Source organism: Nicotiana tabacum, chromosome 1, assembly GCF_000715075.1.
Source record: "Nicotiana tabacum cultivar K326 chromosome 1, ASM71507v2, whole genome shotgun sequence".
In the NCBI taxonomy this organism is placed as follows: domain Eukaryota; kingdom Viridiplantae; phylum Streptophyta; class Magnoliopsida; order Solanales; family Solanaceae; genus Nicotiana; species Nicotiana tabacum.
In genome coordinates this window covers 45,768,091-45,783,415 of record NC_134080.1, presented here as the reverse complement: position 1 = coordinate 45,783,415, position 15,325 = coordinate 45,768,091, and the positions used below count along the sequence as shown (strand labels likewise).

General features: G+C 40.7%; 1 protein-coding gene across 1 annotated transcript in view; it reads right to left on the bottom strand.

The window, feature by feature from the left end:
• The window catches only part of LOC107776714 (putative polygalacturonase At3g15720), a 29,449-nt gene extending 24,538 nt beyond the window's left edge, over positions 1-4,911 (bottom strand). Inside the window, exon 1 of the mRNA XM_075219103.1 lies at positions 4,632-4,911. Within this exon, the coding sequence (XP_075075204.1) occupies positions 4,632-4,911 (280 nt within the window). The remainder of the gene's footprint in view (positions 1-4,631) is intronic.
• Positions 4,912-15,325: the final 10,414 nt, after the last annotated feature.

Below are 15,325 nucleotides of genomic sequence, written 5' to 3'. Positions count from 1 at the left end.
TCATTAAGGCAAAAATTTTAAAATCAATGTTAATAATTCGTAAGTTAATAGTACATGAAATCAAATGGAATTACTGAAGGAGCCCAGACGGGCTATGAACCCAATGACCAATTGCCCATTTCGCCAACAGGTATGATGATGATGCAAATGGGCTCAAACACGAAGCCCATAACTGAGATCTGTCCGTCAAAAGGAAACTTGGCACAACTGGGCCAATGCTAATAGCCTAATTTAGTGATTTAAGCATTAACAATTGAAAGTAAACTACAGTGTTGTAAAGATTTAGAATTTGAAAAAACTGGTTATTAACAGCTCATGCAAGATGTTTTATCATTTTAAGCCACCAATTCGAATTTCCAGCAAGAAGAAAGATAATTTAAAGTTTCAGATAGACATCATTCATTAAAAAGGACTGGGAACTGCCTGACTCCAAACCTCGAAAGAAAGCAATCACTGGTTGAGTCTACCTAAACCAAATAGGAGACTTTTGTATTGCAACATGGCACAACCAATTTTCTGCATCTCAAAATCAGAACTACTACATAATAAATATTTAAACTAACACATTCAGCGGCTTCAGTGAAATATTACAGCCATTCGGATCAGCTATCAAATACAATATCGTGCACTGAATTCGTTCAAACACCTAAACTAACATCTAGAAGAGGTAAGCAACCTCAAGTTAGGTAATGAAACTCACATGTCTAACTTCTGAACACAATCTCACATTAGAACTAATAGTACCAAAAGCATGGCTAAATGTATCTAACAGCATTCTTATTAGCCCATAACTCAAACCATACTAGACCAAATTACTCATCCGCTTTACAAATGCTTTAATAATAACTTAATGAACACACAACCATGCAACAGGACTACATGAACACAGAACCAAATAATTTAACATATACTGCCATAAAACATGGTACCATCAGCATGCTCGTTCCCATTTCAATATGTCATTTGAAGTCGAATGTGTACCTGGTTACAACAAAGACAAACAAGAGTTTTGAGAATCAACTTAAAGCAAGACCAAGCCAGCAAGTATAGCAGCAGAGATCAGCAGTAAAACCAAATCAAACAGCTTCTAGAGATCCAACAATTTCAGCTCTTTAAACCATTTTTCACCCAGATAAAGCAAGAATTCTTTGAAGGTTTTGAATTTCAGTTGAAATTCAAGATTAGTGAGCTGATTCAGAACCAATTCACACCCCAAAAGATGCAGAAATCTCAATGTGTTTTCAGAATAACTTTTCTCAGCCGTTTTGCCTTTTAGTATTCTTTTTAATCCCTCAATTCTGACTTGCTAAAGAAGGAAAGACCCCTTTATAGGCAAGTCTTAGGGCAGCATAAAAGGGATTCAGATTTGCACTCCTACCCTTTTAAATTCTAATTTTTGCTCACATACCCTTAATTTAAAAATCGAGTTTTCACTTTAGTCCCAATCCCAGCTTCTAGGAAGCTTCCTATTCAGTTACAAGAGATTTGCCCCACCTACAATTCCTAAACTACCCCTTAGGATCCCTGTTTTTACCCTGAAATCTATGGGTCAAGTTGACCCAATGACTTAACTAAATGAACGGACTGCCTTTCTTTTTGCAAATGGGTGAGAAACCCAAAGCCCAAACAAAATAAACCAAAGCATTCTATAATCTCATGGAAGGCAGAGTAAAGCAGCACTTAAAAGATTTCAAACAAATTAAAAATCTAGACTAAATGAATGACTTATAAATGGGTTAGAATTAACTAGATTATCAAATTAACACCAAACTTAACTAAATTAGTTATCAACTGAAATAGAAATCAGAAGTTAAAACATGTAGAATGCACAAACCAACAAAATTATTGAAAATTCTAAAAGAAAACAAAACAAAGAAGAACCTAAAATCAAAAGATAAACAAATTCAACAAATTTAACAGAAGAGACCTAAATCTAAAGAAATAATAGACGATAGAAGAACAGATGTGAAATAATGCAAAAAAAACAAACGAAACAAAAAGGAAATGTAGAAACTTACAAAATAGACTCGGAATCGATATTGATATTCCAACTTAACCCAAGATAATGTTAATCGCTTGTTCCTTTTCAAGAACCAGCGACCATCATTATTTTGTGGCAAGTTGGCCTTGAAAAACTCAGAAAACTCGAGACATAACCTTGCATGCAACCAATTTCGAGAATAGGCCTTTTAGGGTTCAGACTTCAGATTTAAGATTCAAGGGATTCGGGATAGATTCGAGGGAAAAGAGTTAGAGATATGGGGAGAGGGAACCATGGGGATTTTGGGGTGTTAATTTGGGGTGATATGGGGGTGGTGCCGCCGGGCGGATATGGTGGAAAACCAAGGCGGCGCTAGGTTTTTTTTTGTTTGGGTCTTTGATGATGGGAAGTAAGAGAGACGCTTTAGGACATTTAAATACTAAAATGTGACCCAGTTCCCGACCATTGATTAAAAGAAATCGAAGGCTCGGATTTAATAAGGGAAACATTGTCGTTTGGTCATAGAGTGAGGTTTGGACCGGGTTGGGGCATGGTTTGGGCTGGAATTGTACAGGTTTCAGGGTATCAATTGGGCTGATGGAGGTTTAATTAAAATGGCCCAAGTCCGAACTTCTCTTTGTTTTTGAATCTTTTCTCTTTTTCAATTTCAAAATTTCTTTTCTTTTTAAAAATTAGAAATAAAACCTAAATTAATTATTAAAACTAATATTATCCCACCAAATTATACTAATTAAACTCTAAAAATAATTACCACAACTAATTAAATACCAAATTAAAAGAAAACTGCCAAAATTCAAAGCTAAGAATTATAAAAAAAATGCAAAATAAGTTATTTTTTGTGGTTTTTCTTTTTTTGTAAAACACTAATTACTAATTAATCTAAAAAAAATATAAAATTAAATCCTAAATGAAAATGCAGCATATTTTTGTATTTATTAATTACACAAAAATGAAATGCACAGACAAATGCAAATAATTAAAAGAAAATGCCATGAAATCCTCAAAAGGTTCCAAATAAAAGGAAGTTATTTTGTTTTGAATTTATGGGAATAATTCATGTAGGGCAAAAATCATGTGCTCACAGCTGCCCCTCTTTGCTCGAAAACACGAAGAGTTTTCGTGCAAAGATAAAATGAGCGGATACGAGCGATTTTTGCCCGTTTGAATACTCCGTGGGAAGCTTTTTTGAAAGATTTGACCGCACCCTGCTTCCGAGGATGTCTACATATCCTTGGCTAAAAAAGAATCAGGCCACGTGTAGTTCAGAAATATTTGGTAGTTGGGACTACCATGAAGCTGGGCTTTCACTGTTGTTGTTGCTGCTGCTACTGCTTACTGAACCCCTTATTACACCATGTCAAAAATAAAAGAAGCTAGACTAGACTATGATCTATGTTTTACAAAATCCTATCTATATCTTCAAACTTGATCTTGTTGTTCTTGCTGCCTTATTGTCCTCTATTCTCGTGGTGACATCCGTTTGTTACCACCTTGAATTGTAAGCTGAGATGTTTTCCCCTTCTTTAGGTGGGTGACTGACTGTTGAACTTGATATGTATTCCCAAGCTCTCCAGGCGGGCTCATGATCGCTGAACTTGAATGTATTCACATGCTATCCAGGCGGGCTCCTGACTTTAAAATGTAAATGTATTCCCATGCTATCCAGGCGGGCTCCTGACTTCAGCAAAATAGATAAAAACAAGGAAAATTTTCTGCCCCAGTTTGGGTATGTGGGCCCATGTGTAAGTGTAAAACGAATCACATTACCGAATATCAATAAGAATTTTGAAAACCAGAACATGAATTGTACTCCCTTGTTCTCCAGGCGGGCTCCTGACTGCTAAACGTGAAAGTATTCCCTGCTTTCCAAGTGGGCTCCTGACTTCAACTTGAAAGAACTCCCTGCTCTCCAGGCGGGCTCCTGACTTCAAAATAGACAAAACAAAGAATTTGAAAGCTAAAACTTAAATTGTACTCCCTTGTTCTCCAGGCGGGCTCCTGACTTCAACTTGAAATGTATTCCCTGCTCTCCAGGCGGGCTCCTGATTGCTGAACATGAAATGTCTTCCCTGCTCTCCAGGTGGGCTCCTCACTTCAACAAAATAGATAAAAACAAAGAAAATTTTCTGCCCCAGTTTGGTGGCTGGGCACAGATGTGAGTGTAAAACTAAGTCATATTACCGAATATTACTAAGAATTTGAAAGCTAGGTCCCATTATCCAGGGGGGTCCTGACAACTCTTAATTTAAACTACAATTTTAAATCTAAGTTATATCTTCTAAAGGTGTGACTTCTGCTAAATCTTGTTATCTAACAGGGTCTTTAAACTACTCCCCATTATCCAGGAGGGTCCTAAAAATCAAAGGTCAAATTTTATCTTGAGGGTGACAACTTTCATGGCTGAATTATACTACCCTATAGCAGAATTTACGCTAAATGTTGTTATCTAATCAAAATCTTAAAGCTAAGTCCCATTATTCAGGAGGGTCCTGGAAACTCCTAATTGAATCCTATCTTGAACATGCAAACCTCTAAGCCAACTTATTTCTTTGGGATACATTTATGCTAAATTATGTTATTTCTGAACTTTAAACTAGGTGCCATTTTCCAGGAGGGTCCTGAAACTTACTGTCAAACCTGTTTGATGCCTGCCTTTCCTTGCGGAGAGTTCCTCCAAAACAAACGAACTTTTCTGCCCCTGTTTCAATCAAAGAACATTTTGTCAATGTAAAATGGTGGTTAGCTGATAGCATTCTTGTTGAAGATCTTTCTGCTGCATCATTTTGTTCTGATTGGCTTCCCCGAACTGGCCCTGAACCGCTTTGACTTTCTGACTGGCTTTCAAACCCCCATGACCTTTGACGAACCGAGTGTTCTATAACCATAGTGTTGTTTTGCCTCTGACCCATTTATCTGAACCTTTGCATCCCCTATGACATTACCAGTCCCTTCCACCGATGATACTTCTGGTGATTCCTTGTACCCTCCCCTTACATCGTGTTATCCTTAGTATGCTCCGACCACGATATGCTTTGCAATTTTGGAAGTTGGTAGTGAGTTTTGACTTACTTTGAACACGACTGACATTGAAACATCTTAGACAGATAAACCCAAAAGAAATGAAATGTAATGACTTTGCGGGTTAAGGATAAGAAGAATCCAAAACCAGATGACTGCTACAAAAGGAAAAGAAAAAGAAACTTATCTGAGTGGAACAGCTAGTACCAATGATCATGACATGCATTTTGGATTACTCGGCCTAATCTGTCCGACCAATCGACTTTCAGTTGCTGTACTTCGTTACCTCAGAATTGCCATGACTTGATTACTTTACCCAAACCTTGACCTTGTTCATCCTGCGGTGCCTTGAAATGTTTTTACCAGCAGACTTCTTTCATTCGTTCATCTCTCAACTCACTTTCTCCTTACGGTGCCCGTGAGGGTCTTCACCAATAAGACTCTCTCATTTTAATTTCTCTCAACTCCCATCGCCTTACGGTGCCCGTGAGGGTTTTCACCAATAAGACTCTCTTATTTTATTTCTCTCATTGCTTGAACCAAAGTGTTGCCCCTGACATGAATTACCTTTACCTGCTTGACTTGGCATTTCTCAAAGACTGATCGGAAGGTCTTTCTTTCGACCGTAATGTGGGCTTTTGGGTAGGGTTAAAAAGAAAGGATGTCAAAGGCTCAAAAACAATTCTCATGGGTTCAAAATTACAACTTTCGGAATCAGATTTCTTACAACAACCACAACTTCTGCCCCAATTTCTTGCTTGGGGACTTTTGGATTTTATTTTGCTGAGACCGAACCGTGAGGCTGCTTACGTATCCTTAAAAGGAATCAGGTCGAACGTAGTTCATGTCATAGAAATTACTTCGTTGTTGTGATTTTTTTTCTCTTTCTTTTCTTTCTCTCTCTTTTTTCTTCGGTTATTCTTCTTTTCTTCTTTCTTTTTCTCTCTTTTTTTTTCTTGCTTTTCTCTTTTCTTTTCTTGCTTTTCTCTTTTCTTTTCTTTTCTTTCTCTTTCTTCTCTCTTTTCATTATTCTTCCCCTTTTCCTTTCTTGTTCGTTCTTTCTTTTTTCTTTTCACTTACTTATCTCCGCACTTGCGTTTTTGAATTGTGTCGTTGATCCCGAAACAAGGGTATGAAAGAAAATAAATAAGGCTGAAAAGGGGTGACAAGGGATAAAGTGTTTAGATAGCAGAACAAAATGCCTTCGTCATTTCAATCTTCGAAATATGCCAAATACAAACAAGACAATCAAACAAAGAAATCATACATAATATCTTTTGACTGTATCGGAATTGATAGCCATTTCTACACATTTGCCTTCTATAGCTGTCAAATACAATGCGCCATTGGACAATACTCTGGATACAACAAATGGCCCCTGCCAGTTTGGGGCGAACTTTCCTTTTGCTTCAGCCTGATGAGGCAAAATACGTTTCAACACTAACTGACCCACTTCGAACTTCCGTGGACGTACCTTCTTGTTATATGCCCTCGCCATTCTCTGTTGGTACAATTGGCCGTGACATACTGCTGCCAATCACTTTTCATCAATCAAACTTAATTTTTCCAAGCGGGTTTTGACGCATTCAACGTCATCAATTTCTGCCTCAACGACAATCCGAAGGGATGGGATTTCAATTTCTGTGGGTATTATTGCTTCCGTGTCGTACACCAATAAATATGGAGTGGCCCCTACTGAAGTACGGACAGTAGTGCGATAACCCAGCAACGCAAATGGCAGCTTTTCATGCCACTGCCTAGAACCTTCCACCATTTTTCGAAGTATCTTCTTAATATTCTTGTTGGCTGTCTCGACTGCTCCATTCGCCTTAGGGAGATATGGGGTGGAATTGCGATGTATAATCTTAAACTGCTGACATGTCTCCGTCATCAGATGACTGTTGAGATTAGCACCATTGTCCGTAATGATTACCTTCGGAATCCCAAACCGACAGATGATATTTGAATGCACAAAATCGACCAATACTTTCTTGGTCACGGATTTGAAAGTTTTTGCTTCAACCCACTTGGTGAAATCATCAATGGCTACCAGAATAAATCTGTGTCCGTTTGATGCTGCTGGCTCGATTGACCCAATGACATCCATGCCCCAAGCAACAAAAGGCCATGGTGCAGACATTGTATGTAATTCAGATGGTGGAGAATGAATCAAATCTCCATGCACTTGGCACTGATGACATTTACGCACAAAACTGATGCAATCCCGCTCCATACTGAGCCAGTAATAACCTGCTCGGAGAATCTTCTTTGCCAGAACATACCCACTCATATGCGGTCCACAAACTCCGGAATGTACCTCAGTCATGATAGTTGTGGCCTGTCTTGCATCTATGCATCTTAGCAATCCCGGATCTGGAGTTCTTTTATACAATATCCCTCCACTGAAGAAAAATTCACTGGACAATCATCGGATTGTTCTTTTTTGATCACATGTGGCCTGCAACGGATATACTCCCATTCTAATGTATTCTTTGATATCATGGAACCATGGCTCCCCATCAAGTTCTTCTTCCACCATATTACAGTAAGCATGCTGGTCACGGATCTGAATCTGCAAAGGGTCCCCATAAGCCTTATCTGGATGATGTAGCATTGACGCCAGAGTAGCCAAAGCATCAGCAACTTCATTATGGATCTTTGGGATATGCTTGAATTCTATCAACTGAAACCATTGGCAAAGATCATGCAAACATTTTCTATACGGTATGAGTTTCAATTCCCGTGTTTCCCATTCTCCCTGAATTTGGTGCACCAGGAGGTCCGAGTCACCCAAAACCAAGACTTCCTAGACACACATATCCACAACTAACCTCAAACCCAAAATACATGCCTCATACCCAGCCATGTTGTTGGTACAGTAAAAATGAAGTTGAGCCGTAACAGGGTAGTGCAACCCTGTTTCAGAAATAAGTATTGCTCCTATCCCCACGCCCTTCATGTTTGCGACTCCATCAAAGAAAAGTTTCCATCTAGGCTTCTCGACTTGTTCCAACTCATCAATGTGCATCACCTCTTCATCAGGGAAATAAGTTTTCAAAGGTTCGTAATCTTCATCAACCGGGTTCTCGGCCAAATGGTCTGCCAAGGCCTGTGCTTTCATTGCAGTTCGAGTCACGTAGACAATGTCAAACTCCTGTGAGCAGGATCTGCCACTTTGCAAGCCTCCCTGTGGGCATAGGCTTCTGAAAGATATACTTCAATGGATCCAAACAGGATATGAGATAGGTAGTGTAAGATGACAAATAATGTTTCAGCTTCTGCGCCAACCAGGTTAGGGTGCAACATGTCTTCTCGAGCTGAGTGTACTTGACCTCGTACGATGTGAATTTCTTGCTGAGATAATATATGGCATGTTCCTTCCTGGCAGTGATATCATGTTGACCTAATACACAGCCGAATGAATTGTCCAATACCGTCAAATATAGAATCAATGGTCGCCCTGGTTCTGGCGGGACCAACACGGGTGGATTTGACAAATACCCCTTTATCTTATCAAACGCTTCCTGACATTCATTTGTCCACTTGACCGCAGCATCTTTCTTTAACAGCTTGAAGATAGGCTCACAAATTGTCATGAGCTGAGCGATGAACCTGCTGATATAATTCAATCTCCCCAACAAACACATCACCTCGGTCTTGTTCTTCGGAGGTGGCAATTCCTAGATGGCCCTGATTTTTTATGGGTCCAATTCAATACCCCGGCGGCTGACTATGAACCCCAACAACTTTCTAGACGGCACCCCAAAAGCACACTTTGCAGGGTTAAGCTTGAGATTGTACCTGCGAAGCCTTCGGAAGAACTTCTTCAGATCCCTGACATGGTCAGACTGCTTTCTAGACTTCACGATCACATCATCCACGTACACCTCGATTTCCTGGTGTATCATATCATGGAATATTGTTGTCATTGCCCTCATGTAGGTTTCCCCAGCATTTCACTGGAGCGGATCATCATCACCGTCTGCGAGGGTTTCTTAGCCTCCATTCCCTTGTGTATCAACTCAATCATATGGGTCTCATGGTGAGCTGGTAGCGGATTCTGGTTGATATTTGGTGTTTCTGGGGCCTAAACCTCGATCCCATGAGTATCAATGAGCTCTTGTACAACTATTTTTAGTTTCCAGCATTTCTCTGTGTCATGGCCCAAGGCCCCTGAACAATACTCACAACTCACCGAGCAATCAAGATTTCTAGGAAGAGAATTTTGCATTTTGGCCTCGATCGGATTCAACATACCCAACTGTCTCAGTCTATGGAATAGGCTGGTATATGATTCTCCCAATGGAGTGAAAGTCTTCTGCTTGTGCAACCTTTCATTCTTAAAGGCTTGATTAGATCGAAAACCTATTCCATGAGGGTTTTTGTAGGCTTTTGGGGGTGGATGGGTATTTTGTGGAGCTTGGTAAGGACTCTGTGGAGCTGGCGCACGCCATTGCGCGTGAGCGAGAGGTTGGGTATAAGTATGTGCGTGATAGACAGAAAAATGGAGATCTACCGGTGGGTAGTAGTGTTGTGGTGGGCTATATGGAGTGTGGGGGTATGTTTGGGGATAGGGTCGAGGCTGGTTGTAGAATGGTGGAAGGTTCCTAGATCCACCCCAAGCTGCCGACTCGATCGTTGCAACATCCTCTTTCTTCTTCTTTCTGAGTACATCTCCAGTACCGTTTTGAATGGCTTGGGTGGTTGCTTTGATTGCTAAGTAACTCATGATCTTTTTGGACTTGAGTCCCTCCTCAACCATGTCTCCCATTTTCACAACTTTATTAAAGGACTTGCCCACCGCTGACACCAAGTGACCAAAATAAGTGGGCTCCAAAGCCTGCAAGAAATAATCAACCATCTCGCTTTCTTTCATCGGAAGGTCAACCCTCGCCGCTTGCTCTCTCTAACGGAACCCATATTCTCGGAAACTCTCACCGGGCTTCTTCTCAATCTTCGTCAATGACAGACGGTCTGGGATGATTTCAACATTATGCTGAAAATGACAGGCGAAGGCTTGGGCCAAATCGTCCCATGTGTACCACCTGCTATGATCTTGTCTGGTGTACCATTCTAGCGCTGACCCACTCAAACTTTGGCTGAAATATGCCATCAGCAATTCGTCTCTTCCACCTGCTCCTCTCATCTTGCTACAGAATCCTCTTAAGTGTGCTACCGGGTCGCCATGCCCATCGTACAGATCAAACTTGGGCATTTTGAACCCTGCTAGCAACTGAACATCTGGGAACAGACACAAATCCTTATAGGCCACACTCACTTGGCCTCCCAGACCCTTCATATCTCGGAACGATTGCTCTAAGCTTTTGACCTTTCTGATCATCTCTTTATGCTCGGGATTTTTGGGCGGTTTCTCGGTCTCTGCCGGGATATCAAGATGAGGAGTGTAAGGATATGGTTCTGGAACTTTGAAGGTGATTTCAGGGGTATAGTACTGGTTGTCGTGAGTTTGAAACAGGAGTTCACTGGAAGATCTGTGTAATGTAGCAGGTGGAGGTGCTACAAAAACAGGTGTAATTGGTGGGGGAGGGTACGAGACTTGTTTAGGTGGTGGAGCTTGAGAAGTATGGGAAGTGGTGCCATGGCATTGTTGGTAGAGGGGAAAGGCTGGAGATGAGTTCACAGTAGGAGGCTTCAGAGGTTGGGCTGATGGTGGGATATAAGCAGGATTGGCGGGATAAACCGGTGGTGGATATCCTTTCACCCAAGCTTGGTACATTTCAGCCATCTGCTGTTTCAGCTTATACATTTCTTCCCTTATTGCATTAACGTCCATTTCTTCCACCTCTTTCGACGGGTCGACAATACTTGTTTCCGGTTCCTGGTCGACCATATTCAGCCTATCTTTTGATCGGGTGTTATAGGAGTGAGTTGCCAGAATGCCAGTCAACTAATCACCTGCCTGGACTTAATACATCAAACAAACAACCTTGTTAGCGATTAGGCTTTAACAGATTGGTAACCGCACATTGGGCATGAATGCACCTAAACAGTTAACCGTCTCTATTGTGTATTTGATTGGTTGCATGCGTCATCCCGGCCTTTTCCTTCTTTTAATTGCAAACATCCCCTTTTCTTTTCTTTTCTTTTCTTTTCCTTTCCTTTCATTCCTGCCTTTGTTCTCTCTTTGTCCCCTATCTTATTTCTTATTTTCTCTCTCTTTTGTTTTTCCGCTCTTTCTTCTCTTTACTCTCTTTTATTTGGTTACGGTTGAATCCTATGGAGACTGCCTACGTATCATGACCCCGCATGAATCAGACCAAGCGTAGTTCTTGTAGATAAGTGCGAAATAAAACATTTTTTTTGGGATTTTCAATTTTCATAAAACAACAAATGCCTCCATTACAAACTCAAAACTAACAAATTCCAAAAGACTAACAGATTTCAATGCAAAGATGAAATACAGACTCCAAAAATGGATTGTCATACTCCGAAGAAATACAGACTCAAAAACAGAAAGAAAATACAAACTCAACATGACTTACAGACTTCGACAGAAAAGGAAATACAGACTCAAACGAAAAATCACGAATACATCAAAGTTCCTGGTGCCCGCGGGACATCATTCGGTCTCGCCACGGGCCTATGTGCAAGATCCCTTTGAAGTCGGTCCAAGTCGTTCATTATTTGTTTAATAAAGGTCATCACCGCTACAAAGAATGTAGTGCGAGTCATATCCTCACAGATGTGGCACTTCATAACGATGTAGTCGGCAATGCTTCTAATTCTCTCTCTTATGGCGCCCTTTTCTTGTAACAAACGCCCAATCTGCTGGGCCCTGGCTTCCAAAGTTTGCTCAGCCACATGATTTTGCTTCTGAAGTTGTTGCAAATCTATTTCTAATTGCGCCAATGCTGTATAACAATGTTCCCTTTCAACTTTGAAGTCTTTTGCATGTTTGATCATTTTGTTTTCTGCGGCGATGACCCTTCTCTTTAACCTTGCGACCTCATCGTCGTACCTTTCTCTCAATTGCTTAACCAGAGTACTCGTTCATCTGAGTTTTTAGCCAATTGCTTTCGAGCCTTAGCTAATTCACTTTCTGCTTTATTCAAATCAAAATTGTAGTCATTTACTTTCTGCCTCAGGTTAGCTATGAGTTTTTCATCTCTGTCACTTCGGACTGGATTTTCTGCTGCTACTTTTAATTTCTGGATTTGAGCTCGAAGGGCCTCATTTTCTTTGGCTAGTTTTTTCTTTTCTCCTTCATCCGCCGCCACTTGCAAGCTATTCTCGAATTGAAGTTCTCTGACTTGCTTTTCCAACTTGCTTATGGTAGCCCTGTAATCGTTTTCTTTGGTCAGCCAATCCCATTATACCTGAGCTCCGTCGGTGAATTGGTAGACATGAGGTCTCTTTGCGGGATTGTCAGGCTCATGTTGAACTCAGGATCTTTTACCATACCAAGCAATATAACTGGGCTCCACCTCACCTCTGGATAGGTCTCGTACTTGCGTGTTAGGCCCTAAGAATCTGCACTGATGCCAAACCCGATGCACGTTTTCTTCTGGGAAGGCAGCTTTTGGATCTAACTCAATGACTTGCTGACTCAAATCTTCATTATGTGGGATGGTCTTGTACCGGCCCAAATAACGCAAGACTCTATGCGGAGCATAAGGCTGGATACTCCGCAGACCCATCAACAGCAAAAAACACACCTCAGCCGACATATAGGTTACTTCGTTGACCGAGAACCATCCGAATGTCCATTCGATCTTATTTGCGGTCAAAGATCTCAAATGAGCATGCCATGCTTCCGCACCATCTGGAAACTCATAACCCTCTACTCGCTTTTCATGTTTTTTAATGCACTCGAGGCCAATCATACCGCAATTCAAGTATCCGGGATGGTGGCAAAGGTGTTCCTCCATCCATATTTGTAACAACATATTGCACCCTTCAAAGAACTTTGCTCCTTCTTGACAACGAGTAAGAGCTCGGTAAATTTCTGCCAAGATCAACGACACTATAGTCCCATTTGCCTTCTTCACCATAAAGTCAGTTATCCCTACTAATCCCATCTCTATGTTCCCATCTTTTCTCGGGCAAACCAAAATACCCAGGAACGCCACTATGAAAGTTAATCCTCTCCGAGCTTCCCACTTATGGTAATTCCCAGCATGAGTAAGACCAGTATCTGGTGTTTCGAAACCACGTGGATTCCCGTATCGTCGGTACAGAAAGTAGAAGGTACAAAATCCTTTGGCCAAATTTCCGTCTTGGACATCCCGACTGATGCTTAACAAGTCCAAAAATTTGTGGGGGGTCACTGTTCTTGGTGCTATCGGGTATTGACTTCTGAGATTCCCTTCGAAACCAGCATAGCCTGCTATCTCTTCTAGCATAGGAGTTAACTCGAAATCCGCAAAGTGTAACACATTATGTGGTGGGTCCCAAAATGGTATTAAGGCCTCAATCACGTCTTTTCTGGTCTTGACCTTCAAAAGCCCAATAAGACCGCCCAGTTCTTTTGTCACAATTTTTCTGCTATCGTCCCCCAAATCATGCCACCACATATGTAGCTCCAAAGGGATCTCTTCACGGACTGAGAAATGTTCATTTTGATTTGTGCTCATCCTGCACATTTATTAAGGTGATTTTAATTTAAAAGAAAACCATGACTCGTTTTGACTTAAGAGAAATGACCAATTCCAAAATTTCCATAAAACATCCGGCCTTGCCACCACGGCCTTTCAGCACTTCAAAAACGAAGATTTTAAGGCTGTGTCAGCTAACCAGCCAAAACCTTTGAAAGTGACAAAAGAGGTTGTTCTTGCAAAAATAGCCTTCCAGTGCCCTTTTAGGGACATTCGGTTATTTCTGACAAGAGTGGCATCATCCTAATTATTTTCAAATTAAAGTAATTTTTGGGCTTTTGGGCTATTTTTGCAAAAAGAAAGTTGAACCCGATGGGGGTTCCTACATATCTCACACCCCGTGAGAATCAAACCGGCGTAGTTCGGGCAAATAAAACAAACTATTTGTGAAAACAAAAGTCTTTTTTTTTATTTCATTGGCAAATAAAACTATTTTTTGAAAACAAAAACTTTTTCTCCCTTTTTTTCTTTTTTCATTTCATTGGTAAATAAAACAATCTATTTTGAAAACAAAAAAAAACTTTTTTTCTTTTCTTCCCTCTTTTTATTTTCTCGAAAATTCGGCAGAGTTTCGACACTATTTGGACATTGGTTTTTTTTAGAACACGCGATTAACTCTCTTTAACCCTCATACTGCCATTTCTCTTTCCTCAACCTTTCCCAATATTCATAAGCCGGTCAACATGCAAGTCCGAAGCAAATAAATGCACAAGTAGCAAGTACGATGCATCAGGATGGTCTTTTTGTTTCGGGTGCACCTGTCCTAGACAGACCCAACCCCTGTGTTGAGCCTCCAAAGTCAAAATGCACATGATGCAAACAAACGTTCCTACTAGGGATCTGGCATGAAGCTTTGTTTTGCTAGGTTTAAATCCTGGGGTTTATTATTCTAGACCTGGCTTACCCGAGCGGACAGCTCGAGCCCGGGGGGGGGGGGGGGGGGCAGCGTACCGGGAATACAGAAGCTTCACCGGTTTTGCAACTTGTCCGAACCTCGTTCTAAATTTGGAATATGATTCTAACAGAAAAGAAATCACACGAAGTGCACACTTCTTCATGATTTAGAAGACTCAGAGAGAGGAAGGACTTCACAACAGTTTATATACAGTTCACGGAATATCAAAGCGGTAAAAGCAATTAATTATCACATTATGCCCAAATCATGTAACAAATTCAGATAATGGATAAAGCCAACTATAACAATTATTCTAAGCTCGAATTCTGGAACCCTGAACCAGAGATTCTGGGTTCTGTCCCCAGCAGAGTCGCCAGAGCTGTCACACCTCCTTTTTTACTACACCCCCGGGAAAGTATAAATAAAAGGGAGTTTTTCCAATTAAAGGACAATCGAAACGGGATTTATTATTAAAATATTCAGAGTCGCCACTTTGGAGATTTATGTTGTCCCAAGTCACCGGTTGAATCCCGAATCGAGGAAAGGGTTGACTCTGTTTAACAGTCCGCGAACCAGAAATCCGAGTAAGGAATTCTGTTAACCCAGGAGAAGGTGTTATGCATTCCCAAGTTCCGTGGTTCTAGCACGGTCGCTCAACTGTTATAACTGGCTTAATTATATAATTTTACTACATTTGAACCTATGTGCAAATTTTAACTCTTTAACCACTTTTAATTATTTTTGAGGAAGATTCAACGTCATCTAAAACACGTCTTTGGACCACGCCATATGAAA